General features: G+C 65.9%; 1 protein-coding gene across 1 annotated transcript; it reads left to right on the plus strand.

The window, feature by feature from the left end:
• The first annotated feature begins 1,665 nt into the window (after positions 1–1,665).
• ESYT1 (extended synaptotagmin 1) lies at positions 1,666–24,119 on the plus strand. Its single transcript, XM_073318331.1, is given in 32 exon segments — positions 1,666–1,992; positions 10,246–10,287; positions 10,397–10,531; positions 11,062–11,135; positions 11,532–11,604; positions 11,826–11,915; positions 12,398–12,453; positions 12,730–12,853; positions 12,933–13,109; positions 13,311–13,393; positions 13,574–13,622; positions 14,313–14,402; positions 15,098–15,169; positions 15,171–15,191; positions 15,373–15,444; positions 16,067–16,153; positions 16,253–16,402; positions 16,536–16,688; positions 16,973–17,149; positions 17,615–17,697; positions 17,933–17,981; positions 18,081–18,170; positions 19,112–19,207; positions 19,526–19,597; positions 19,927–20,013; positions 20,091–20,237; positions 20,323–20,495; positions 20,955–21,053; positions 21,588–21,719; positions 21,832–21,937; positions 22,026–22,075; positions 22,847–24,119. Coding segments are annotated over 32 exon segments (3,237 nt in total). The 5' UTR covers positions 1,666–1,698; the 3' UTR covers positions 22,881–24,119.
• The last annotated feature ends 433 nt before the right edge of the window (positions 24,120–24,552 follow it).

Genomic DNA, 24,552 nt, shown 5'->3' on the forward strand with positions numbered 1-24,552 from the left:
TAGAGTAGTGTTTGGCACACTGTGTGACTTTAGGAAAGCAGGGGGTAGAAAAGCCCAAATCACCAGATTGGAGTATTCATCCCTTCCTTGGAACAGGTGTTTTATAGCCCCACCTCATGAGCCCTCATCTCATTTCAGCACAAAGTAGCCGTACTCCCCTTCCCTGTGAATTTTTTTTGCCTGTTTAAAAGAAACATTCTCAAGCCGTTTGGGACACAATCTGTATGGTAGTCACCCTGCTAAAGGATCCAGTCCTGCTCTGACTGAAATCAGACTCCCAGCTGACTGCAGGAACAGTGCTCTGGGAAATCTAGTATACACAGAGAAGGTTGGTGAGTAAAAACAGGGATTAGGTAACTTGTAAAAGTGGAAGGCCAGAAGGGCTGCTACAGTCAACTGTGGACAAGAAAAGCATCATCCCACAGGATCTGTTCTGCAAGGGAAGGACAAATAGTCTGGCCACAGCTGTGCTGTTGCCAAGAAAGCTTTTAACAAGATAAGCATGTAACAAGCAGTCACAAAGACGCAGTTTGCAGAATCAGGGATTTTGCCGTGAGAGCAACATGGAAAGGAGACAATGCACAAGGCACTTGGCTAAGAGTCAGAACTGCCCTGACTGGCCTGCGTGACCTTGGGCCCACTCTCTGTGGCCCAGTTTCGGCATCTCCAAAGCGGCATCTCATGACGCTTTCACACGGTTGCAAAGCATTGTGAGATTGATGGATAAGAGCGAAAGGAGCCGTGTCCTGTAGCAACCTCCCTCAGGCCTCAGCATTGCAGCTGTACCACAGAAGCCGCACAGGAAGTTCGGGGGTTGGGGAGGGGTCTGTCACATCCCTCTCCCCAGCGCTTGTAGTCAAATCTTCGCAGGCCGCCTGAGTCAAACCCCGCTCTGGGTCGCGGGCCGAAAAGGGAGGGATTTTTCACATCAGAATGGTGGGAAATTGGTCCAAGCTGCAGCCTGCCTTGGTTCAGGACCCTAGGAGATGCTCAGAGCTTCGCAGACACACACGTGGTGCCAACCCCACCGCCTGGGAGCGGAGCCCGGCCCCGTGCAGCCCTGTCCGCCCGGTTTCCGGTGAGCTCCCGAGCCGGAAGCGTGGCACCCTCACGCCCAAGGCCCTGAGCCCCGGCCTCTGGGGCAAACCAGACCCAGGCTGGGGCCCCAGCAGACGCCCCTCCCAGCCAGGGCCCCTGGAGCCCAGCAAGTTCATCCCTCCAGGCGCGTGGCCTGGCCTCAGCCCGCCCAGGACAGGCTGAGTTTAGAGACCCCGCAGCTTGCCAAGAAGGCCCCAACTGGCTACTATCGAAATGTATCCGTTTGCCACTAGCTCCGCCTGCCCAGCCTCTCTGGCCAATCAGCAGGGCTAGCCCCACCCTCTTTAGCGCCTCTGGCCAATGAAGCGGGAAGGGGGCGCGGTGGAATGCTCACCCATCCCCGCCCCGCGCCACCGACCAATCAGAGCACGAGGGGCGTGACTTCTCCCGAGCCCCTCGGAGAGGCAAAGGGCGCGGCTCCCGCCTCCTGCCCAATCAGAGCCAGAGGGGCGCGGCTTCGGCGGCGCCCGGCCCCGCCCCGTCGCCGGGCTGTCCAATCGGCCGGCGCGCGGGGCGTGGCCGGCGCGGGCCCCGCCCCCCCGGCGGCCCGGCCCGGGCCCCGCCAGCCGCGGGCGCGGCCAGTGCGGCGGCGGCGGCCCCATGGAGCGGCGGGAGGGACCCGGCTCCGGCCCCGGCTCGGCCGAGGCGCTGGCCGCCCTGGCCGCCTTCGGGAAGCTGCTGCTGAGCCTGGCGCCGGTCTACGTGGCCGGGCGGCTGGGCCTGAGCCTGGGCTTCGTGCTGCTCGGCCTGGGGCTCTACGCGGGCTGGCGGGCGGCGCGGCGGGGCAAGGAGCGGAGCCTGCGGGCCGCCCGCCGCCTGCTGGAGGACGAGGAGCGCCACGTGAGCGCCGCCGCCGCCGGCCTCTACCTGAGCCCGCGGGAGCTGCCCGCCTGGGTGAGGAGAGCGGCCCCCGCGGGGCCCCCCGTCCCCCCGCCGTCTCTTCGCCCCCGCCCCCCCGGGGTTCCCCCCAGGGCCCTCCTGGCCCCCCGCCGTCTCTTCGCCCCCTCCCCCCCGGGGCCCCCCTGGCCCCCCCGGGGGCCCCCCGCCGTCTCTTCGCCCCCGCCCCTCCTGGCCCCCCGCCGTCTCTTCGCCCCCTCCCCCCCGGGGCCCCCCTGGCCCCCCGCCGTCTCTTCGCCCCCTCCCCCCCGGGGCCCCCCTGGCCCCCCCGGGGGCCCCCCGCCGTCTCTTCGCCCCCGCCCCCCCGGGGTTCCCCCCCGGCCCCCCGCCGTCTCTTCGCCCCCGCCCCCCCCGGGGCCCCCCTGGCCCCCCCGGGGGCCCCCCGCCGTCTCTTCGCCCCCGCCCCCCCGGGGTTCCCCCCCGGCCCCCCGCCGTCTCTTCGCCCCCTCCCCCCCGGGGCCCCCCTGGCCCCCCCGGGGGCCCCCCGCCGTCTCTTCGCCCCCGCCCCCCCGGGGTTCCCCCCCGGCCCCCCGCCGTCTCTTCGCCCCCGCCCCCCCCGGGGTTCCCCCCGGCCCCCCGCCGTCTCTTCGCCCCCGCCCCCCCGGGGTTCCCCGCCGTCTCTTCGCCCCTGCCCCCCCGGGGCCCCCCTGGCCCCCCTGGCCCCCCCGGGGTTCCCCCCATCCCCCCGCCGTCTCTTCGCCCCCGCCCCCCCCGGGGTCCCCCCGCCGTCTCTTCGCCCGCTCCCCCTGGGGCCCCCCTGTCCCCCCTGCCTCCTCTTTGCCCCCCTGGGGACCCCCATCCTACCAAGGTTCCCCCTGTCCCCCCTGCCTCCTCTTTGCCCTCCCCCCTTCCCTGGGTGAAGAGAGTGCCTGCCCCCCCAGTTCTCTCTGCCTCACCCTGGGGAACTCCCCATTCTCTTCACCCCCCTCCCTGCCATCAGCTGCCCAGCTGGATGAGCAGACCCCCCCCGCCCCCCAGCCAGGACTCCCTCATTCCCCCCCATCTCCTCTTCACACATTCACCAGGAGCTGACTCAGCCCTGTCTAAAGATCCTGCTCCTTGGTCCCTACCATCCTCTGCCTGTCCCCACCCAGCCCCCTTGGGCATCGCGTGATCCGTCCTTGGCTGGGTCTGTCTACAGCACCCTTCTCCCAGGACATCATATGCCTGTGTCCCGCCCAGAGACTGCGCCATTCCTTCTCCAGGAGCCCTTCGCTCTGGGCATCCAGTTCCCTGCCTCTTCCTGGGCCAGGCCCCCACCCTGCCTTGGCCCCATCACATGCCAGCCCTGCCCCGCCCTGCCATCCTGCCGCATCCCTTCACCCCTTTCCTCACTGCTTCTCCTCCTGCCCTTCCCAGTCGGCCGGGTTTTTCCATCTCTCTCTGTGTGTGGGGAGCAGGTGGGGATTGGATCAGTGACGATGCAGGGGGAGCCCCTCCTGGTTTTAGGGTCTTGGCCTGTTTCCCCCGCAGCCCCCTTTCCAGCAGTGGGAGCGGCCTGCCCTGGGTTTTGCTGGGGCTCCCCAGCAGCCGGCTGCTGGTTCTTTTCGCACCGACCGGTCCGTGCTGAGCTGTGACGCCAGCACGGAGCACCTGGCCCTCAGCCGCCGGCGCAGGGAGAGGAGAAGGGACCAGCTGAAGGAGGCTGCAGTGGAAGCAAAATCCCGAGCAGCCAGGAACAGAGGTCGGCGTCTTCAGTCTTAAGTGCTGAAAGTTAGACGCCGACATCCAGACAGGGCCCTGATCCAGCAAAGCCCCCAGGACGTGTCACCGAGTCCATCCCTGTTGAAGGCCCCTGGGCTCTGAGCACGTGCTTAGGTGGTTTGCTGAATCCAGGCCTCGGTTATTTCAGTGGGAGCGTCTGCAGGCTAAACCATTTCTTCGGGTGCTTCCGCTCAGACCTGGTGGGAATGTTCTGGCTCGGGGCTGGGTTGGCTTGTGTTAAACCTGCGCTGGATTCCAAGTTAATTGGAGTTATTAACCATCGGCCCAGAGCCCATTTCACAAGGTATTTTCTGCTGGGGCTTAAAGGAACTAAAATCTAGCGGCGGGAGTGTTTGTGGCCGGGTGCTTGTGCGGTTTTTAGTTCTTCTTCCTTCCTCTTTGCCCACCAGAGCATTTCAGGTACCCCTTGGACAAGGGGGGCTGGAGCAATCTTTAGAGGTCCATTTTTTTAGGAAATAGAAGTGACGTCATTATGATATTTTAACACCTTTAAGTGGGAAGCGGTGTTATATGTGGATTGAAGCTAGGAACCGGCACGGTAGGTCAGAGCAGGGGTCCATCTGAGTCCAGTATCCTGTCTCTAGCAGTGGCTGGACCCCAGCTGGTTCCAAGGGACAATTATGGAATGACCCCCCACGGAGGGGAAGTTTCCTCCTGACCCCTATCAGTTGGAGGTTGACATGTGCCCTGAAGCATGAGGGTTCAGATCTTTTCCAAACTCTTCAGTAGGCTTTTTAAACCCTACCCCTGCAGTGTCTGCAACCAAAACCTCACAGCAAGGTACTGCCGTATGAGAACCTTAGCATGACGTGGGACAGACTCAGTGAAATTGCTTAGCTCATCAGCTCCTTCGGGCAGGGTCCAAAACAACATCTGATCTGGTTTACGGACCCAAAATGGATGAAGATCTAGATGCGTTACACAGTGTCAACAATGACAAACCAAAATCCATGTTGAAAAGAGGGTTGTTGCTTTTTTTGGCCACGGTGGTTAGGAACTGGGGCGGAGTGAAAGGAAGTGAGAATACAGATCTTCGCCTCAGGACTAGATGTCTTTCTGCCAGAGATGCACTTGCTCACCCAGCAGCCCTGGGTGATTAGACTGGTGCCTTCTGCCCTGGAAATCCAAGATTTTAATCCTGAGGGATAAGGAAGAGCCGAAGCATCATCTTCTTGGTTTAAAAAAGTCTTGGGCCCTGTTTGTCCGGCAGCTGGGGTGGGGGAAGCGGGATGTGTGTGTGCTCGTCCCCTTACACACCATACATGGAGAGATTTCCCTGCACTGGCCGCTGCCCCAAAGGCCTTGGGTTGCTCTGGGATGCCGGCAACGCAGCCTGGCTATGCGTGGTCAAACCCTGAGTGCTTTGGCCCCGTTTCCCCCATCCTTTGGCAAAGGAGGCGGGGGATCATACAGGGGCAGTGGGGAAGGGTCAGATCCCTTTTGCAAGAGGGGTGAGATGGGGGCTGGGAGCTGCTCATTGGAGAGTTTTCCTGTGTTTTCCAGCTGCCCACCCCAAGCTGTGTCTCCCCTGGTGGGACCAGCCGGGTGGGGCGGCCCCCTCCCCCCGGCCAGGCTGGTGTGGAACCACATGGGAGCGATCTGCTGCCAGGCTTCACGGCACTGGGGTCTAAAGATTGGGCTGTGAAACAAGCACGGCCCCAGGGCAAATGTCCTCTGGTTGTGGGCAAACCTGCCTGTGGGGGGGCATGAGAACAGAGCTCAGTCTCCAGGGCTTGTCCCCTCCTGGGCCATCCCACTGAGGCTGCCAGCGCTGGGGCTGGCTAGTGCCAGTTGGCTGGGTGGCTCAGGGGCTGGTGGTCTGGGCCTTGGGGGAGCTGGCTTTGCTGAGTGACCTTGAGCGAGTTGCTTTGGCTCTCTCTGCCTCAGTTTCCCCACCCAACCTTCATCTGTCTACCCAGCTCGCGAGCTGTTTGGGGCAGCGACTGCCTCTTGCGGCTCCGGGCACGGCAGGCCCCTGAGCCCGGCTGGCCCCTCTAGGCGCTATGGCGATCCAATGCTTTGCGCTGCAGCCCCCTGAGGCCTGGCAGACTCGTTTCACAGGCCAGGAATCGCTCCCGTCTCGGCTCCACCCCGCTGGCCTCCAGCATCCCCGCTCCTGGCACGCATGGAATGTGGCTGAGTCACCGCCAGCCGCCCCCTCTGTTTTCTGCCGTAACGGAAACCCTGCTGCTGCGTCTTTCGCAGCCCGGGCGGCCTTGGCAGCTGCCAGCGGCTCTGTGGGTGTCGCTTGCTCCCCATCCGTCCACCCACCCGGCTCTGCTCCGTGAACCTGCTCGGGGGGTGGAGCGGCTGTGATGGACGCAGGCCCCTGTGCTCATCCACTGTCTCTAGACAGCCGGTTCCTGCCTCTCCTCCCTCCCCCCCGCCCCCAAGACGTGCGGCCTACAGGCCACGTGGGGAGCTGGCCCCACGGCCCAGGCCAAAGCCTGGGGAAGGGGGCAGAAAGGCTCCTGCTGGCTTTGGGTCAGGGCCGCCTCCGGAGGGGGCGCTAGGGAGCCCCTTGCTGACCCCAGCCGGGGGAACCGGTTCCCCCACAAGGCCCAGGTGGAGCCCAAAGCCGGGGGAGGCTGAGCTGCCCCCTCCTCCGCCCCCATAGAGACCCCCCGGGCCAGGCGCGTGTGCAGGGTTTGGCGCCCTGCGGGCTGGTCGCTCAGCACCAGCTGCGTGACGGTAGCCGTGCGGGGCCTGTTGTGCTAAAGTCGCCCTCGACGGGCACGGCGGGGAGATGCCCCCCCGTGGTGCCCATGGGGACAGGCCGCCCAGACCGGAGCTGGGCTCTGCCTCCCCGGAACAGGCCCGGCAGGTTTGGAAGCGTCTCCTGGGCGGTGTTTGCTCTGCGGGGCGCAGCTCCTGCCTCCTCCCCCGTGAGGGCTAGTGGGGGGGCGGGGGGGGGAGGATCGCGCTGCCTGACCCAGGCCTGGCATCTCGGTGCCGGCCCGGGACACTCTATCTTACACTAGCCCTGCCAAGTTCTCCCTTGCGCTGAGTGTGGGTGCTGAGCCGCCCTCGCTAGCAGGCCCTCTCCCACGTCAGGCTTACTGTACATATGGGGAAACTGAGGCACAGCAGGTCGGTGAGCTGGGACTAGAACCCAGGAGTCCTGACTCCCAGCTTGTGCCCAGGACTTTCCTCTCGGCGGAGGGGCGGGCTCTTGGCTTTAACCCTGGCTCCTTCGAGCCAGACTTGCCGCCTTAGCAGATCTCCAAGCCAAGAGAGCTCCCCCTACCTGCCCTGCTCACCCCCTGCTGGTTGGCTCAAGTGTCCAGATGGTGGAGCCCTGAGCCAGGCCCCAATGCGGGCAAGGCTGCCCATCTGAATCTTTGCTGGGCAGATCAGGTCTCTGCAGGACCCGCTGGGGCGACCCAGGGACTTGGCCTCGCAGCATCTGGCCAGCGGGGAGGCCTGGTTGGGTAGCAGGAGATCTGGGCTGTGTTCAACCGGTGTGGCTGCCTCCTCTCTGTGCCTCAGTTTCCCCATCTGGCCTAGTGCTTTCCAGCAGCCCGGGACTATGGGAACCGCGGCTACGCCAGAATGGGACTTGGCAGTCGCTCCCTGCTCCCAGTTGCAGCACCCCAAATCCGTCCCCTCCAATGGACACAGGGTTTGTTATCGTAGGGTCTCTCACGGGGGCGGGGCTGGGGGTGCCTGTGTGTTATCGTAGGGTCTCTCACGGGGGCGGGGCTGGGGGTGCCCGTATGTTATCGTAGGGTCTCTCATGGGGGTGGGGGAGTGCTTGGCATACTGGTTTGTTTTTGTAGGGTCTCTCACGGGGGCTGTTGGTGTTTTGGTTTTGCACTGACCCCAGGTCCGTCTCTGGGCTCCCAACCCACCCCTTGATCCGATCCCCTGCAGGCATCGTCTCCTCCCCTCTGGGTCACACAGCCAGCCTGTCCCCAGAGCTCAGCAGGGTTGGTCCCCATCCCCCCCTGCCAGATCAGCCCCCCCTTCCCAAAGACCTCCCTGGCCACCCCCTTCTCCAGCATCATTTTGGGGGGGCCAGGTCCCCCCTTTCCCTGAGCTCTTGGCTTGTGCCTCTGACCACCAGCAGGCCGTTAATCAGATGTTCTGGGAGCCCCCTCTTGACCCCCAGGCTGTGGGATCTCTGCCCACTGGGTCCCGTGGTTACCGCCCTGCACATGATCCACGGGGGGGCCAGCTCAGTGCCGTATCTAGGGCAGAAGTGCCCTTGGGCCTGACGCCTCCCTTGTGATGGGCAAGGGAGGGGTCTGGTGGGGGTAGGAGCCAGGACTCCTGGGCTCTATCACTGCTCTGGGAGGGGAGTAGGATCTAGTGGGGTTTGGGAGCCAGGACTCCTGGGTTCCATTCCAGCTCGGGAGGGGAGTGGGATCTACTGGTTAAAGTGGGAGGAGGTGGCCCCCTGAGTCCACTGCTCATGCCCCGTATGGGAGGGTGCAGCCCATGCCCCACTGGTCCCCTCCCCTCCATGTGCTGCTCTCTGCCTTCGCCTGCGAGGGGAGGAAGCGAAACAGCTTGCGGAAAGCTCTGGGCTCCCGGCCGCAAGGCAGTTACCAGCCCCTCAGCCTCTCCAGCTGCCACCCTGCACGTCCCTCGGGCTCAGAGCTGACAAAGGGTGGCAGGGTTTGGCTGGGGGCCAGGACAGCTCTGTCCCCCGGCATCAAGCTGTCGCTTCCTGGGGCCGGGAACACACCCAGCCAGAGAGCCCGAGACATCGACCCCGTGGGCTGCTTGGATCTGGCCCGGAGCCTGCTCCCCACCTGGACGCCGGCTGCAGCCGCTCTGGGGGCAGCTGTTTTGTGTCCCTCATCTGTGTCTGTTCCAGAGCCCTTCGCACGCTCTGTGCCAACAGGGAAATGCAGCCACCTCTGGGGTGGGACATGGGGGGTCTGTGTGTCCAGGGATCCCTCACCCGGCACTGAGATGCAGCCACCTCTTGGGTGAGGCGCAGTGGCCAGGGCACGCTATGCAAGGGAGAAGAGATCCTGGCCAGGGAGCAGGGCCACTCCCCTGCTCTTAGTGAAGTGGCTAGCAGGATTTCAAAGGGCCGACAGGATGAGGCCTGAGCAGACCCCCCCCGGCCAGGCCTTTCCTGCTCCCTGCATTGATGTCTGTGACCAGCACGCTGGCATGGGAGTCGGGGCTGGACTCCGCTGGGTCCCTCCCAGGGCTCACTCCCTGAGCCGAGGGGCTCTGACAGGGGGTGGGGGGGGCAAGGGAAGGCCCCCCCTTGATTCTCACTGGGCATGTGGGGATCTTCCCTGCGAGTCATGGCCCAGAGGTTCTCCCCCCACGCTCCCGACTTTACACCTTCACTTTACACCTGGCCCCCAAAACTAGCTCCCCGGCCCTCGAGGGAGCCAGGCCCAGCTTGGCCCAGTTCATGGGATCACGATTGGCACTGGGGCCAGAGGCAGCTAGTGACTTGGCGGGTTTGGTTCATCCTGCCCGCGCGCCCCCCCCCCCCCCACCCCGCAGCCCTGTCCTTAAACCGGATTGAGGGGGGGAAGGGCGGGGCTGCAGGGGGTGGATTTTGAGATGGGTGCACAGCGTTTCGCTTTGATTCACCTCGCGGGGAAGCCGGCGCCCCCACTTCCCGCCCTGCCAACGGCATCGCACGGGCGCTGCCGCAGCCTGGCACGGTGCCCCACTTGGCTGCCCGGCTGCTGGTTCAGGCATCTCCTGTGGTTTTTGTCCGCGGTCCCCCCTCAGCTCTGAGAAGAGAGAGATGAAGAAACCTGCCCTCGCCGGCTGTCAAAATTGCTTCATGCCCAGGGCCTTGGCAATAAGCAGCCGTGGGGGCTGCGCCGTGGGGCCCTTGACCCCGAGGTTGCTCCCGCCGCGTTGTCACCCCGGGCCCAGCCACTCGCTACCCTGGGTCAGGGCTCCTGGCCCGGCCCGTCCTCGCCCGCTGACCCAGTGTTCGCAGAGCAGATTAAATTGAAACGGGGCCCTTGGCACGTCCTGGGCTTTTCACTCCCCGTGATAAGGAGCCTGGTGCAAACAGCAACAAGAATCTGTTTGCAGGAGGCTGGAGCTCCTGGTACCCCTGCAGTGTGGGGGCCGTCATGCACTTCCCAGACATCTCACAGCCCCCTCCTGGGGCCGGTGGGGGGGTGCGAACCCTGGTTTGCAAATGGGGAAACTGAGGGCGAGGAACTGACTTATCTGTGGTCACATAACGGACAAGAACCCAGGAGTCCTGGCTCACAGCCCCCTGTGCTCTAACCCACCAGACTCACTCCCCTCCTAGATCCAGGGGTAGAACCCAGGAGTCCTGGCTCCCAACCCCCCCTGCTCTAACCACCAGACCCCCACTCCTGTCCCAGAGCCAGGGAGAGAGCCCAGGAGTCCTGGCTCCCCAGCCCCCTGTGCTCTAACCCACCAGACCCACTCCCCTCCCAGATCCAGGGGTAGAACCCAGGAGTCCTGGCTCCCAACCTGCCCTGTTCTAGCCACAAGACCCCCCTCCCTGAGCCCTGGGAGCTTGGCATCCCCCTGACGGGCTCTGTTTGCCTCCGTCTGCAGGTCAGTTTCCCGGACGTGGAGAAGGCCGAATGGCTCAACAAGGTGAGAGCAAAGGGTGGGCATGTGTCCGTCAGCCATGGGGGGCAGGAAGGGTTTGCTCTGCCCCCCAGCTAACGCCCCTCTCCCCCACCCCCCCACTTGCCCCCTGCAGATCCTGGCCCAGGCCTGGCCTTTCTTCGGGCAGTACATGGAGAAGTTGCTGGTGGAGAACATCGCCCCCATGATCCGCGCCTCCAACACCCACCTGCAGACCTTCGCCTTCACCAAGGTCGACATGGGCGAGAAGGTAGGGCCCCCACCTTGGGCCGGGCCCCCACCTTGGGCCACACCCCCCTCTCGAGCCCACGTCTCCCCAGCTGCTGTGTTAAACTAGGCTTGGAGCAGCCAAGCACGAGGCTCCTTTGGCTGAGGCCCAAGCCACTCGCTGTACGAGTGAACTCCAGCGGGGAGCGAGGGAATCTCTGCCTTGCTCCCTCCTTGCTGCTGGAGGAGACAGATGGAGCTGGGGGGGGGGGGCGGGATCCCAGGGATATACAGGGTCAGTGGGACCCCAGGCCTGTTACAGCAGCCCCACCCTGAGCTTGGGGGAGATCCCCCCCATCAAGTGGGCTGAGTGCACGTCCGTTCCCTCAATTCGCCCGCAGCACGTGGCCTTGTTAAGCAGCTGCCTCGTCCCACCCCAGGGGCAGCCGCATTTCAGGGTCAGAGCCATTCCGAGCCCTCTGGGGAGCCAGCGCCCCGATGTGGGGAGCCAGGATCTCCCTGGCAGGGGGCAGGGCGTGCTCCGGTAACCGTCTGCCTCCTGCTTCCATCCAGCCCCTCAGGGTAATGGGCGTGAAGGTTCACACTGGCCAGAACAAGAAGCAAATCCTACTGGACCTGACTGTCAGGTAAGGAGCCGGCTGCCTCCGCGCTGCCCCCTAGCAGCCAGCCCCGATCGCGCATCTCGGAGACTCACCTGGGGGTGCCGAATGTGCTGGTTCTCAGAGATTGGCCTGGTCGCCCGGGCCAGGATCTCACCGTGAGGAGCCGCAGGGCCTGTCTGTGGCCAGCAGCCTCGGCCCTTAGGCCTGGCTGCCCTGTGCAGCGTTGGGTCCCCTCCCCAAGGCATGGTGGGGCAGCCGGCCCACAAGAAGGGCGATGAAGTGGGCGGGGAGACGGGTCTTGGCTCTCTGCTAAGGAGAGGATGGGGGTCCCTGGTCTCGGGGGAGCTGGGGTACGGGGAGGGGCGTGCGAAGGGTTAAGGGGGGGGAGGCGCCACGCCCCTCACGCTCCCGTCTCCGCAGCTACGTGGGGGACGTGCACATTGACGTGGAGGTGAAGAAATTCTTCTGCAAGGCTGGGGTGAAGGGGATGCAGGTGAGATGCTCCCACTGGGGGCACTGCAGTGTCTGGGGGCAGCCGCTTCCCCCCCTTTCCACCCTCCATTCTGCGTGGGGGTTTTGCTGGGATGGAAGAATTTGGGGGGTGGGTTTTCAGGAGGGGGGGCTGCTGGGGAGCTGGGGGAGGTGTGCAGGGTGGGGGCTGGGGAAGTCTGGGGGGGGATTGGGCCTGGCGCTCACTCTCCGTCTTGCCCCCAGCTGCACGGGGTGCTTCGCGTCATCCTGGAGCCCCTCATCGGGGACATGCCCATCGTGGGGGCCCTGACCATGTTCTTCATCCGCCGCCCCGTGAGTACAGCCCCCTCCAAAGCCTGGGGGCTGCAGGGAGACCTGGCTCCAAGCCCCCCGCCCCGGCTGAGGAATGTGTGGGGCGCTGGGGACAAGGGTGGGAGATGGGAGATCTGTCTGGGGCCGGACCTGCTCTCCTGTTTGGGGGTGCAGATGGCTCCCGGGGGCGGGGACAGGACTTGGGTTTCCCCTAGGCTCTGAGCACCGGGCTTCCCCGCTGCGCAGCCTGGGGGCTAGGGGGCGTCAGTCCCTGGACGTGTCATGGCCCCACGGCCCCAGGCTCTGGCTCACTGGATGCAGCCATGGGAGGGGTTGACTGCGGGGGGCCCCGGGAGATGCCAAGATGCCTTTTGGGGAGGGGGGGGGTGCTGACAAGAAGTGCACCCACCTTGTCTATCCGGGATTCCCAGCGTGCCCTCCAGCTCGGGGGGAGCAGCTGGCGAGTCTAAACCCCCCCCCCCCCCCGCTTCTCCGTCCCCCAGACTCTGGACATTAACTGGACGGGGATGACGAACCTCCTGGACATCCCAGGGCTCAGGTGAGTCCCTGCCCAGCCCCCCCCAGCCTGGGGGTCCCCACGCCCAATGAATGCCCCGCGCAGCAGGTGGTAGGGTTGGAGGGCAGGGAGGCAACTGGAGGGGGGGGCGCAGCAGGATCCATTCCCTGTCCAGTGTGGGTCCGCGCCCCCATACCCTGCAGCCCAGCCGTTCCTTGGTCACCCTCCCCTCCACGTTTATGGGATGGGGGGGAGCTGGGGCCAGTTCTCCCCCCCACCCCAGCCAGCTGAGCTCTGCCCTTGCCCCGCCCCCTGCAGCTCCCTGTCGGACTCCATGATCATGGACTCCATCGCAGCTTTCCTGGTGCTGCCCAATCGCCTGCTGGTGCCCCTGGTGCCCGACCTGCATGACGCGGCCCAGCTCCGCTCCCCGCTGCCCAGGGTAAGGCCGGCACCGCGCCCAGGGGGAGGGGCTGGGGCTCCAGGGCCCGGCTGACTCTCTCCCCCCCCCGGCTCCGCAGGGGATTGTGCGCGTCCACCTGCGGGAGGCCAAGGACCTGCAGTCCAAGGACAAGTACGTGAAGGGGCTGATCGAGGGCAAGTCAGACCCCTACGCCCTCGTCCGCGTGGGCACCCAGCTCTGCACCAGCCAGGTCATCGACGAGAGCCTGAACCCCGTCTGGAATGAGACGTACGAGGTGAGCGTGCCCCACGGCCGGCCGGCGGGACTCGAACTCAGGGCACTGCAGCCCGACTAGCCGGGGAGCCTCTCAGATGGCTGCCCGTAGCCCGGGCGCTAGAGGGGGACGGAGCCCCGGGTGGGGTGCACGTGGGTCTGGGCTTGGTGCGCTCCCCCCTCCCGATGCACTGACCCCTCCCACTTCTTCCGCACCCCCCAGTTCGTGGTGCACGAGGTGCCGGGGCAGGAGTTGGAGGTAGAGCTGTTTGACAAGGACCCCGACCAGGACGACTTCCTGGGCAGGTGAGAGACGCGGGTGGGGGGGCACCAGGCTGGGATCCGCCCAGGGGGGAGCCCCGCTCTGGGGATGGGCAGAACCACGGTGGCTGAAGCCACGGGGGAGGCCAGGGCCAGATTCGACCCCCCCCTCGGAGCGGCGAGTTCCAGCCGGGCGCTCACGGCGTCTCCTTCCGCCCCTTCCAGGATGAAGCTGGATTTCGGGGAGGTGCTGCAGGCCCGCGTGCTGGAGGAGGTCGGTGGGGCAGCAGGAGGGAGTTGGGGCAGATTTGGGGACTGAAGGGCTGGGGGGAGCACTGGGAGGGGTGTGCGTGGATTTGGGGGGGTGCCCCCCAGGTGTGGAGGTGGGGGAGCTGCCTGGGAATTTCTTGACTCCGCGTTTCCCCTCGGAGAGGCTGGCTGGCTGAGAGTCTCTCTCCGGGGGCTGGGGGGGGCGTCTGGAAAGGGTTGGGAAGGGAGACGGTTCCAAGCCGTGAGAGGCGCGGAGCCGAGGAGCCGCGGGGTCTGGAACATCGGGTCAGTCCCAGTGTTGGGCTTCGGAAAAGGCCAACAACACTGAGCCGAGCCGGGATGGTTTTTTCCCCCTGTTGATGGAAAAAATTTCAAGATTTTGACTTTTTGTCCCAATTTGGGGTGGGAACATTTTCCCCCGGGCCGAGAAACCTGTTTGATGCCCAGCTCTGAGAGACGCTCAGCCCGGAGTGGGGGCAGATCTGGGCGGGTCAGAGATGATCCCTTTGGGGGGGTGGGGAGGTGAGTGGGTGGAGCAAGGTGCAGGGGCGCAGGGGGGCTGTGGCGGAAATGGGGGCTGTGGATGGGGAAGGGCAGACAGGGCTCAGGAGGGAGGTGAGGGGGCAGAGGTGGAAGTGGGGGGCTGGGGGAAATGGGATTCAGGGACTGACCCAAGTTCTGTCCCATCCCCCAGTGGTTCCCGTTGCAGGACGGTGGCCGGGGCCAGCTCCACCTGTGCCTGGAGTGGCTCACACCCATGTCCGATGCCTCCAAGCTGGAGCAGGTGAGAGCCCCCCCACAAAATGCAGGAATGGGACCGGGCGGGCCCAGGAGCCTGATCCTGTCCCCCCGTTGCGGCCAGCGCCAGCCTGGGCTCCCCTCGACTCTGAGGGGCTCCCTCCACGGGGGCGTCCTGCCGGAGCCGGGGCTGTGGATAGAGGACATCACCACAGTGCAGCCCCCCGGCTCACTGGGAGGAGAGTGGGGTCTAGTGGTTAGAGTAGGAGGGCTGCAAGCCAGGACTCCTGGGTTCTCTCCCTGGCTCTGGGAGGCGAGTGGGGTCTGGTGGTTAGAGCTGGGGAGGAGGGAGCTGCGAGCCAGGACTCCTGGGTTCTCTCCACAGCTCTGGGAGGCGAGTGGGGTCTGGTGGTTAGAGTGGGAGAGGAGGGAGCTGTGAGCCAGGACTCCTGGGTTCTCTCCACAGCTCTGGGAGTCGAGTGGGGTCTGATGGTTAGAGTGGGGGAGGAGGGAGCTGCGAGCCAGGACTCCTGGGTTCTCTCCACAGCTCTGGGACTCCATCATCAGTTGATCGCAGCCTCCGTTTCTGCAGAGACCAGGGCGGTTGCGAGGACGGAGTTCAGCTTAAGATCCATGGGGGATTGGGGAGGACCAACTCCTGGGCAGACAAGAATGGGGGGGGCCCCACAGGGGGGTCTTGTTGGGCCAGAGCTTTCAGGGGTGACTCCCCCTCCCCCCCAGGTCCTCCAGAGGAACCGAGGAATCTCCTCCAAACCAGAGGCGCCGTCGGCCGCCATCCTGGTCGTCTACCTGGGACCGGGCCCAGGAGCTTCCTGTGAGTATCAGCACCATGGGGGGGTGTCCTGGGGAAGTGGGAGGAAGGGATCTGTACTGAGTGGGGCTGGGGGGGGCTTGTCCTTGGGGGGATGGGGAGGAGGGCTGGGCTGGGCTGGGCTGAGCTGAGCTGGGTCTTGGCCCCCGGTTACCGTCAGTGACCCCCCCGTGTCTCCCCACAGCAGAAGAAGCCCGGTAAGGAGCCCAACCCCATGGTGCAGCTGTCGGTGCAGGACGTCACGCGGGAGAGCAGGGTAAGCCACCGTCTCTGGGGCAGCCTCGGAGCCGTGGTGACCCCCCCCCGGCCACCGTGTGATGGGGGGCTCGCAAAAAGAGTGGAGCCAAAATGGAGCCCCCAGCTCCTCCCATTCCAACCTCCCCCAGCAGGGACCGCTGTGGGAGTGGGGCAGGAGCTGGGTGGGGCTCCCAAGAGGGGGTGCTGTGGGGAGCAGAGCAGGAGTGGGGGCGCTCCCAAGAGGGGGTGCTGTGGGGAGCAGGGCAGGAGTGGGGGCGCTCCCAAGAGGGGGTGCTGTGGGGAGCAGGGCAGGAGTGGGGGCGCTCCCAAGAGGGGGTGCTGTGGGGAGCAGGGCAGGAATGGGGGCGCTCCCAAGAGGGGGTGCTGTGGGGAGCAGGGCAGGAGTGGGGGCGCTCCCAAGAGGGGGTGCTGTGGGAAGCAGGGCAGGAGTGGGGGCGCTCCCAAGAGGGGGTGCTGTGGGGAGCAGGGCAGGAGTGGGGAGCAGGGCAGGAGTGGGGGCGCTCCCAAGAGGGGGTGCTGTGAGGAGCTGGGGCGTGCTGGCGGTTGGGGAGCCCCTGTCTCCTCCTGCCCCGGCCTGCTCCAGGGGGGGGCAGTAACCCAGCTCCATCTCCTCCCCACAGGTCGTCTATAACACCAGCTCCCCTGTCTGGGACCAGGCCTTCCGCTTCTTCCTCCAGGACCCAGCCAATCAGGACATCGACATCCAGGTGGGCTCCGCCCCCTTTCTGCCAGGCTCCACCCTCTTGCCATAGCCCCGCCCCTTCCCCCTGCCTGGGCAGTAACGGGAGCCCTTCCGCCCCCTGCAGGTGAAGGACGACACGCGCCAAACCAGCCTGGGCTCACTCAGCGTCCGCCTGTCCCGCCTGCTGACGGCCGAGGACATGACGCTGGACCAGTGGTTCCAGCTGGAGAACTCGGGGCCAGGCAGCCGCATCTACATGAAGCTCGTCCTGCGGGTGAAGCCAGGGCAGAGAGATTGGCCCCCGGGGCGGGGGGTGGATCTCGGGTGGGGGGTGTCCCCCAGCAGCTGAGAGCTCTGCAGCCACCATCAGCTGTCCCCCGTGATCCCCGGTGCCGCTCTCCCCACAGATCCTGTTCCTGGACGCCCCCGAGGTCTGCGCCTCTCCCCGGCCGTGTGCCCCGGGACAGTCGGACGTGGAGACCAGCACCTTCGCCGGCAGCAGTGTGGACCCACCGCCCCGGCCCAGCCGAGCCAGCCCCGACGCCCAGTTCGGCACCGAGGTACAGCCGCGGGAGGGGGCGGGGGATGCTCACCATATGGGCCCCGCAGCCAGCCCCTCCCATGGGGCGCTGGGACAAGCCCCGCACCCTGAGGCGGCCGGTTCGAATCTGGCCCAGGGCGCTGGGTGCTCCCCGGGCTCCTAGCAGGGCCATGGAGACAGAGCCCCCATGGGGGCAGCGAGCCTAGGGCTGACTCCGGAGGGGGGCTCTCCTGTACAGCGTCGGGGGTGGCTGTGGGGAGAAGCAAGTCACGCGAAGGCTCCCACCCCCACCCCTCCCCGCAGAGCGTGATCCGCATTCACCTGCTGGAAGCTGAGAACCTCATCGCCAAGGACAACTTTATGGGCGGCATGATCCGGGGCAAGTCGGACCCGTACGCCAAGGTGCGGCTGGGCGGGCAGAGCTTCCGCAGCCATGTCATCAAGGAGGAGCTGAGCCCCCGCTGGAACGAGGTCTACGAGGTGAGGGGGGCGCAGGCTGGGAAGAGCCCTGGGGAGCAGAGTGGAGGGGTGCCCCTCACCCCACCCGCCACAGCCCCTCCCCTTCCCGGGGGGCTATGTGGGACCAGCCGAGCTGAGCCTGCCAGGAGGAGGCAGAGAGACATTTCCCCTCCTCTCCTGCCCCTGAGTACCCCCGAGGGGCGGGGTGGGGGTCTCATCCATCATTCTACAGATGGGGGAACAGCACAAAGGGCGGGACCGCCCAAGGTCATGCAGCGGTCAGATCTGGGAGTAGAACCCAGGAGTCCTGGCTCCCAGCCCCTGCCCACTCTAAGTCACTAGACCCCCCCACCCCTCTCAGAGCCAGGGAGAACCCAGGAGTCCTGGCTCCCGGCCCCGCACTGTCCCAACCTGGTCTGTGCCGGGTGGTGGTGGGCTTCTGGTGACCCCCCCCACACCCTTGTTCCCCACCCCCACCCCCCGCAGGTCATCGTGAATGAGATCCCCGGCCAGGAGGTGGAGTTTGAGATCTACGACAAAGACATCGACAAGGACGACTTCCTGGGCAGGTGGGTTGGGACCGGAACCGGGCAGGGGAGGGGAGTGAACCAAACGGGGGCTCCCAGCCCCCACCTGCTCCACTCGCCTCCTCTTGGGGTTCCCTGGTTCGGGGAGCAGCTGGGGGCCCCCCGAGGGCTTCTCTGCACCCCCTGCCCAGTCTGCAGGGCCCTCCAGCACGATTCAGCTTTAGAGGAAGCCGTGTGGGGGGCCCTCCCCTCAATCTGACCCATGTTCTTCCCTCAGGTGTAAGATCGCCCTGAAGCGAGCCCTGAGCAGCCGGTTCATCGACGAGGTGGGAGCTCGTGGGCCCTCTGGGGGCAGCAGTCAGGGGAGGGGGCGGGGGGGCTGGGGCGGGCAAGGGGTCTGACCCCTGCTGCCTTTCTCCTTCCAGTGGCTCCCCCTGGAGGACGTGAAATCCGGCCGCCTCCACGTGAGGCTGGAGTGTCTGCCCCCCACCCCCAACGGCGCCGAGCTGGAGCAGGTACGGGAGGGGGCCCAGCCAGCCCCCTGCATCCTGGGCAGGCTGCACTGGGCACTGTGGGCTGGAGCACAGAGTACCCAGGGAGCAGGGTAGGGCCAGGGTCAGCTCTCAGCCCAGGGGGGCGGGGGGCTACAGCGATACTGTGGGGCTCAGTGGACAGTGGGTTCAAAACGCAGCAGATGTCACAAGCGATGCAAGCCCCCCCAGGCCCGTTCGGTATTGGCTCCCGGAGAATCCCCAGCCCTGGCTCTGCGGGGGGGCGGGTGCTTGGCCCAGGGTCAGGCCCGGGCTTTGCTGTACAGCCGGGACCCCCGGGGGGCACAGCCGCACCGCTCAGGCTGCAGGAGCCCTGCCAAGCCTGTGAGGGAGGTAACGTGGAGCGTCCGTCCGCCCCGTCCGGGGCAGAACAACCTGGGATGTCGGCCGACATCTTCCCCATCGCCAGCGCCCGGGGGGCTGCCTGGGGGGGGTCACCATTCAGCCGTTTCTCCGGGCCACCATCATGGGCCTCAAGCCTTGTGCCAACGGCCGAAGCTCATATCCTGTGGGGCGCAGGCCCCTTGTGTTACCGCTGAATAAAATGAAGGTGAGCTAGCCCCATGGGCTATGCAACCCGTCCAAGACAGGCCCAGCGCTGGGCTGCGGATCGGGACCCCAGAGCTCGGCCAGCAGGGGGCTGCGGGTCAGGAGTGAGGGGCACCGGCAGAGCTGGGGGTGGGGGGAGCCCAGGCTGGGCCAGCGGGGGGCTGGGGATTGAGGGGCACTGGCTAGCGGGGGGCTGCGGATGGGGAGTGAGGGAGCGAGGCCGCGTGCTGGGCACTCGCTCTGTAGCCAGCCCTCGCGGTGGGGCGCCATGCTCCCCTCCCCTGCCCGCGGTTGTGGGCAGCCCCCTGGCGCTGACCCGCCGGGCCGGGCCGGGCCTCATGCTGGCTCCGTTCCAGGTGCTGATGGTGAACAGCCTGACCCAAAGCCAGCGGAGTGCGGAGCTCTCGTCCGCCCTGCTCTCTGTCTTCCTGGACCGGGCAGCCGACCTACCGGTGAGCACGCCCCGAACCCCCCGGACTCTTGGGTCCCATCCTCGCCCAGGCCTCCTGCTCCACCCTCTGTGCGCGCTCTGCCCCCGTCCTTCTGAGACCCCCAGTTTGCGGCCGTGGCTGGCTCCTGGCGGGTGGCTCCAGCTTGTGCCAGCCGGCCCCGAGCAGGGCAGATTCCCAGGCTGCCCCGGCACCAGCTGGGGGCCTCCGGCACAGCCTGTCGTGCACCCCACTGCCTGGTCCTGAGGGTGGGGGCTGGGCCAGCTCCATGGGGCTTGTGCCCCCTAGGTTTCCTCCACTCACCGCCCCCCTTCTCCCCAGCTCCGGAAGGGCTCCAAGCCCCCCAGCCCCTACGTCAGCCTCTCCCTCCGGAATGTCTCCTACAAGAGCAAGGTAGCGGGACGCAGGGGTCGGTTTGCGGGGCTTGCCCGGTGATGGGGGCTGCCGGAGAGGGAGAGGCATTGGGACAAATGTGGGGGGAAACTGGGGGGGTCCCTGTGGGTCGGGGGGATGGTCTGGGGGGTTTGCCCAGTGGTGGGGCTGCTGGAGAGGGAGAGGCATTGGGACAGGGGGCGGAGTGGGTGTTGGGGGAGTACTTGTGCCCAGGGGTGTGCCGTGCGGAGGGGCACCCCTGTGCGTTGGAGGGGGTGTGTGGCAGCTGGTTGGTGGTGCTGGGGGGGGGTCCTGGCCTCTCTGCTTTCACAGGCTCCCCACCCCCCCAGATCTCCACCCCCACCTCGGAGCCCATCTGGGACGAAGGCTTCTCCTTCCTCGTCAAGCGTCCCCACGTGGAGTCCTTGGAGCTGCAGGTAAATTCCCCTCCCCCCCATCCCTCCCTCCACTGTCTGACCCAGGCCTGAGCTCTGTCTGTCCGTCCCGCCCGCAGGTGAAGGACGAGGGGGGGCAGAGCCTGGGGGCGCTGAGCCTGCCCCTCGCCCAGCTGCTGGCGGCAGAGACGCTGATGCTCGACCGCTGGTTCCCGCTCAGCCACTCTGGCCCTGGCAGCCAGGTCCTGCTGCGGGTGCAGCTGGGGGTGAGTCGCCCGGCGGGGGCGGGGGGGGGCCGGGTGCACTGGAGACTGAACCCCTCTGATCCCCTTGTCTCTTCCCGCCCCCCAGATCTTGGTCTCCCAGCACTCGGGGGTGGAGACCCTCAGCGCCCCGTCAGCTGGCGAGGAGGCCGAGAAGCACCCGGGGGGGTCAGAGCCGGAGCTCTACGTCAGGGAGGACGGGGACCCCGGGGGTGCTGGCCCTGCACAGGAGCTGCGTCACCGCCTCACCCACGTGGACAGGTGGGGGGTGCCTGAGTGGGGGGGTGCAGCCGGAGCGTCCGGCCCCCTGGGTTCCCAGCCCTTTCCTGGGGGACCCTGGGGCCCTGCCCACCTCCCTGGTGCCAGGAGCTGCCACTTCGGGGGGCTGCCGTAACGCTACTAATAACGAGCATGATATAATGGGGCTGGGATCTCAGCTGGGGGCTCCAGGGGCTACCGTAACACTGCTAATAAAGGGCACACCACAATGGTGCTACCGTAATGCTGCTAATAAAGGGCCCATTACCCGGGTGCTTCCATAATGCCCCTAATAATGGGCACACTACAGGGGTGCTACTGTAATGCCACTAATAAAGCTCATGTCATAAAGAGACTCAGCTGGGGCCTCTAGCTGCTACCATAATACTGCTAATAATGCACCCACCTGAACGGGCAGGATTCTGGTGCCCCCCCTAACGCTGCCCCCTCTCTCCGGCACAGTAACTTGGAGCTGGCGGAGGGCCCCCTGGGCCAGCTGCAACTCACAGCCTGGTACCACACGGACGAGCGCAAGCTAGTTGTCGTCGTACATTCCTGCAGGTAATGGGGTGGGGGAGGCGAGCATAGCGATGCGGAGATGTTGGGACCCCCTTTCAGGGCGGGGGAGGTTTCCCAGGACGCCTGGGTTCTCCAGCTGCCCTGTGTGAGCTTTAAGTTCCTCTTGGCCGGCGGGGTCTCGGTTCAGCCCCTAGTTACAGAACCAGCTGCTCTGAACCGCTGAATGGAGCTCACTGGAGGGGGACGTCCTCTCCCCGCCGCCCTCCCCCAGGTGACCCACTCAGGCCTGACCTCAGGGCTGCAAGGGGCTCCCACATACCTGGTGCCCATCGTCCCCCTCCTGGAGCTCCCCTACCAGCAGCTGTAAGATCTGGGCCTTTGGGGTTCAGCTTCTAGGTTACCCCACATCCCTACACAGGCTGGGCACCCAAAGGGGCCCCCCAGAAGCTTGGCACCAGCCCCCGTCAGGGCTGCTCTGGCTTTCCGGGCACGTCTCTGCAGTGGCGGTAGAGCTTTGCCCCGTTCTGATTCCCCTCGCGCTGTGTGTGTCCCCCCCGCCCTCCCCTGCCTCCCCAGGAAGCTGAGGGCAAGTTCGAAGGACATTCCCGACCCCTACGTCTCCCTGATCCTCCTGCCCGACAAAAACCGCGTGACCAAAAGGAAAACCACCGTGCGGAAAAGGACCCTGAACCCCGAGTTCAATGAGAGGTGATGGGGGGCAGTGATGGGCTTGGGGGGGGGAGACCTCTTCCCACTGGTGCAGGTCCCGTCCCCAGGCTCCCCTCACAGCTCTGTCTCCCCACCACACCCCGCCCGGCAGGTTCGAGTGGGAGCTGTCCCTGGAGGAGGCCACGCGGAGGAAGCTGGAGGCCTGCGTCAAAAACAGCGTCTCCTTCATGTCCCGGGAGAAGGAGCCCCTGGGGAAGGTAAGGGGGGGCATCGCCATGGTTACCGCTGGGCTCTCCGATCGAGGGGGGGAGAACAATCACTTGACTCTTACTTCTTTCTCCTCAGGTGCATCTTGACCTGTCGCAGGTGGACCTGACCCAGGGCAGGGCCCAGTGGTGAGTGGGGGGGAAGGGGCTGGGAACACCCCTTGCCCCAGCTAAGCAACGGGGGGGGGAGTCTGGGAATGCCCCCTGCCCCTCCCCCCAGCTGGAGCAATGGGTGGGGGGTCTGGGAATGCCCCTTGCCCCTCCCCCCAGCTGGAGCAATGGGGGGAAGTCTGGGAATGCCCCTTGCCCCTCCCTGCAGCTGGAGCAATGGGGGGAAGTCTGGGAATGTCCCCTGCCCCTCCCTGCAGCTGGAGCAATGGGGGGAAGTCTGGGAATGCCCCCTGCCACTCCCCGCAGCTGGAGCAATGGGGGGGGGGTCTGGGAACGCTCCCCCTCTCTGGGGAGAGCAGGCAGGCCCAGGTGGGTTCCCCTGGCGAAGTCCAGGGCCAGTGCGGCTCCCTGATCTCTGTGGCCTCAGACCCCAAGGTGGGAAGGTGGCTGCGATGTGGCTTCCCACAGACAGAGCCGTGCAGGGCCCCAGCCGTCTCCAGAATGGGGCCCCGTGTCCTGCATCCCTGTGGGTCTGAAGAATCTCAAGCTCCCCAGGAAGGATGGGGGGTCTCTTGGCTGCACCGGGGACCCTGAGCACTGTGGGTCTGGGGGCCAGGGCTGCTCCTGGGTCACCATCCCCAGCCCCACCGTCCCCAACCCCACAGGTGCCCAGCTCGGCTCAGCAAAGGCTCCTGCTCCGTGGGGGTGGGATCTGGACTGGGGGGCAGTTCTGGAGGCAGCTGCCCACCCGTTCACACTCTTCCCCCCCACCCCCCCTTGATCTTCCAGGCACAACTTGAAAGACGACAAGAGCAGCTCTTAGTCCCCCTGGCAGCCCCCCGCTTCCCAGCAGGGTCCAGCCCACGCCCGCCCCTGGCGGCACCAGCCTTCGCTTGTGTGGCTCTGAGCACGCGCCTCTCTTCCGTCCTCTTCGGTGTGAAGCCATGGGGGTGAACGCTGGGGGGGGGGCTGTGGTTGGGGGGGTCACCCCCACCATTCCCCACCCCGCGTGTCTGATCAGGGATGCCAAACGCAATCTGCCTTTTAACTGACCAAAGAAAATGGACCCACGGCGGAGCCAAGCAGGGGGCTGGGGCCTCGTCCCGGCTCTTGGGCACGACCCCAGATGGAGCAGGGGTCAGGCAGCAGGGTGGGACATGCCCCCCCCCAAGAACCCCACCTGCCTGGTCCGAAAGGCAGGCCGTGCCCGACGGCACCGCGGGGCAGGAGTTGCTCAGCAGGTCCCAGCTGGCACGAGCTGCCCCAGTGTGGTAGAGAAAGCAGCCCAGATCCCAGGGTGACGGGCGCGGGTGAGACCCCCGCCGAGCCGCGGAGGGCAGGGATCCTGTCCTGGGCGGCGAGAGCCCCAATGGGTTTATGGCCCAAGAAGGAAAGTTTCCCCCTCACCCCCTGATATAGCTTCTCCCAACCCTAGACCCTGTCGGAAGAAACTCCCAGCTGCCCCCTCCCCTGTACCCAGCAGCGGGGCTCCCAGCCCCATCACAGAACCCACCGGCCCCCTCCGCCCCACTGCAAAATGCAGCCGCTCATGCTCTTCGCTAAGGGTCTAGACACCCCCCCCAGCCCCGCACAGTGTCTTGCTCTCTCCAAGGCCCTCGTCTTGTTTTTCTTTTTCCCTTCTCTGGGATTTTTTTATTTCCTTGTGCCAACGTCTCGGCTTTTTTACATTATTTATCTCACGTGCCTTTTCATTCTTGTTTTAAAAAGCAGCCGGATCAGGGTGGGAGAAGCGGGCTCCAGGCTGGCTGGAGGGGGCAGGAGGGCTCTGCCCCGTACCCCCGGGCGTGGGGTGAAAGTAGATTTACTCCGGACGGTGCCCTGGTCCCTCCCCGTGGGAGCCGCCCTCTGCTCAAGCCAAAAACTCTCGCGCCGTATTTATCCGTATTGTGAAGACGCCGCTTTTCGAGTGTTTGCACCAGGAGCGCCAGCCGGGCCCCCCGCAGCCGGACTCAATTGCGCCCGCTGCCTGTGGGGCAGGGCCCACGTCTGCCAGGCTGGCACCCTTGTAACCCGCCTCTGCCAATAAAAGCGAGCAGCCGACTGGCCCAGCGACGTCCGTTTCACCTCGCGGGCTGGTCACAGGGGGACCTCCCACGTTCGATGGGGCCTGTCCAACTTCCCAGCCCCCGGGGCGCCCCCCATGGGCTTCGGGTCTGGTTCTCAGCTACCCCAGCCCTGGTAGGGACCTGCCCTGGGGCTGGGCGGAGGCTAGATGCCACCACCCTATCTCCTGGCGAGTTGCCTGCAGTACCCACGCTATCTGCCCTCCTGCGCCAGGGCCGGTGGATCCGAGCTGTGGGAACTGGGTCTGATGGAGGGGGAGGGGGCGGCCCCCCCCGGCTCTCCCCCTTCCCCCTGGGAATAAGCCGGGCCCATGTTAATAGTGTTGCCGATTTGAAGGTTAAATCTGTAGATCTGGGCCAGGCCTGGCCTCGCTCCCCTTCTCCCCCCGCCCCAGGCAACCTTGGCCCCGG

This window comes from Lepidochelys kempii, chromosome 20, assembly GCF_965140265.1.
Source record: "Lepidochelys kempii isolate rLepKem1 chromosome 20, rLepKem1.hap2, whole genome shotgun sequence".
Classification (NCBI taxonomy): Eukaryota; Metazoa; Chordata; order Testudines; family Cheloniidae; genus Lepidochelys; species Lepidochelys kempii.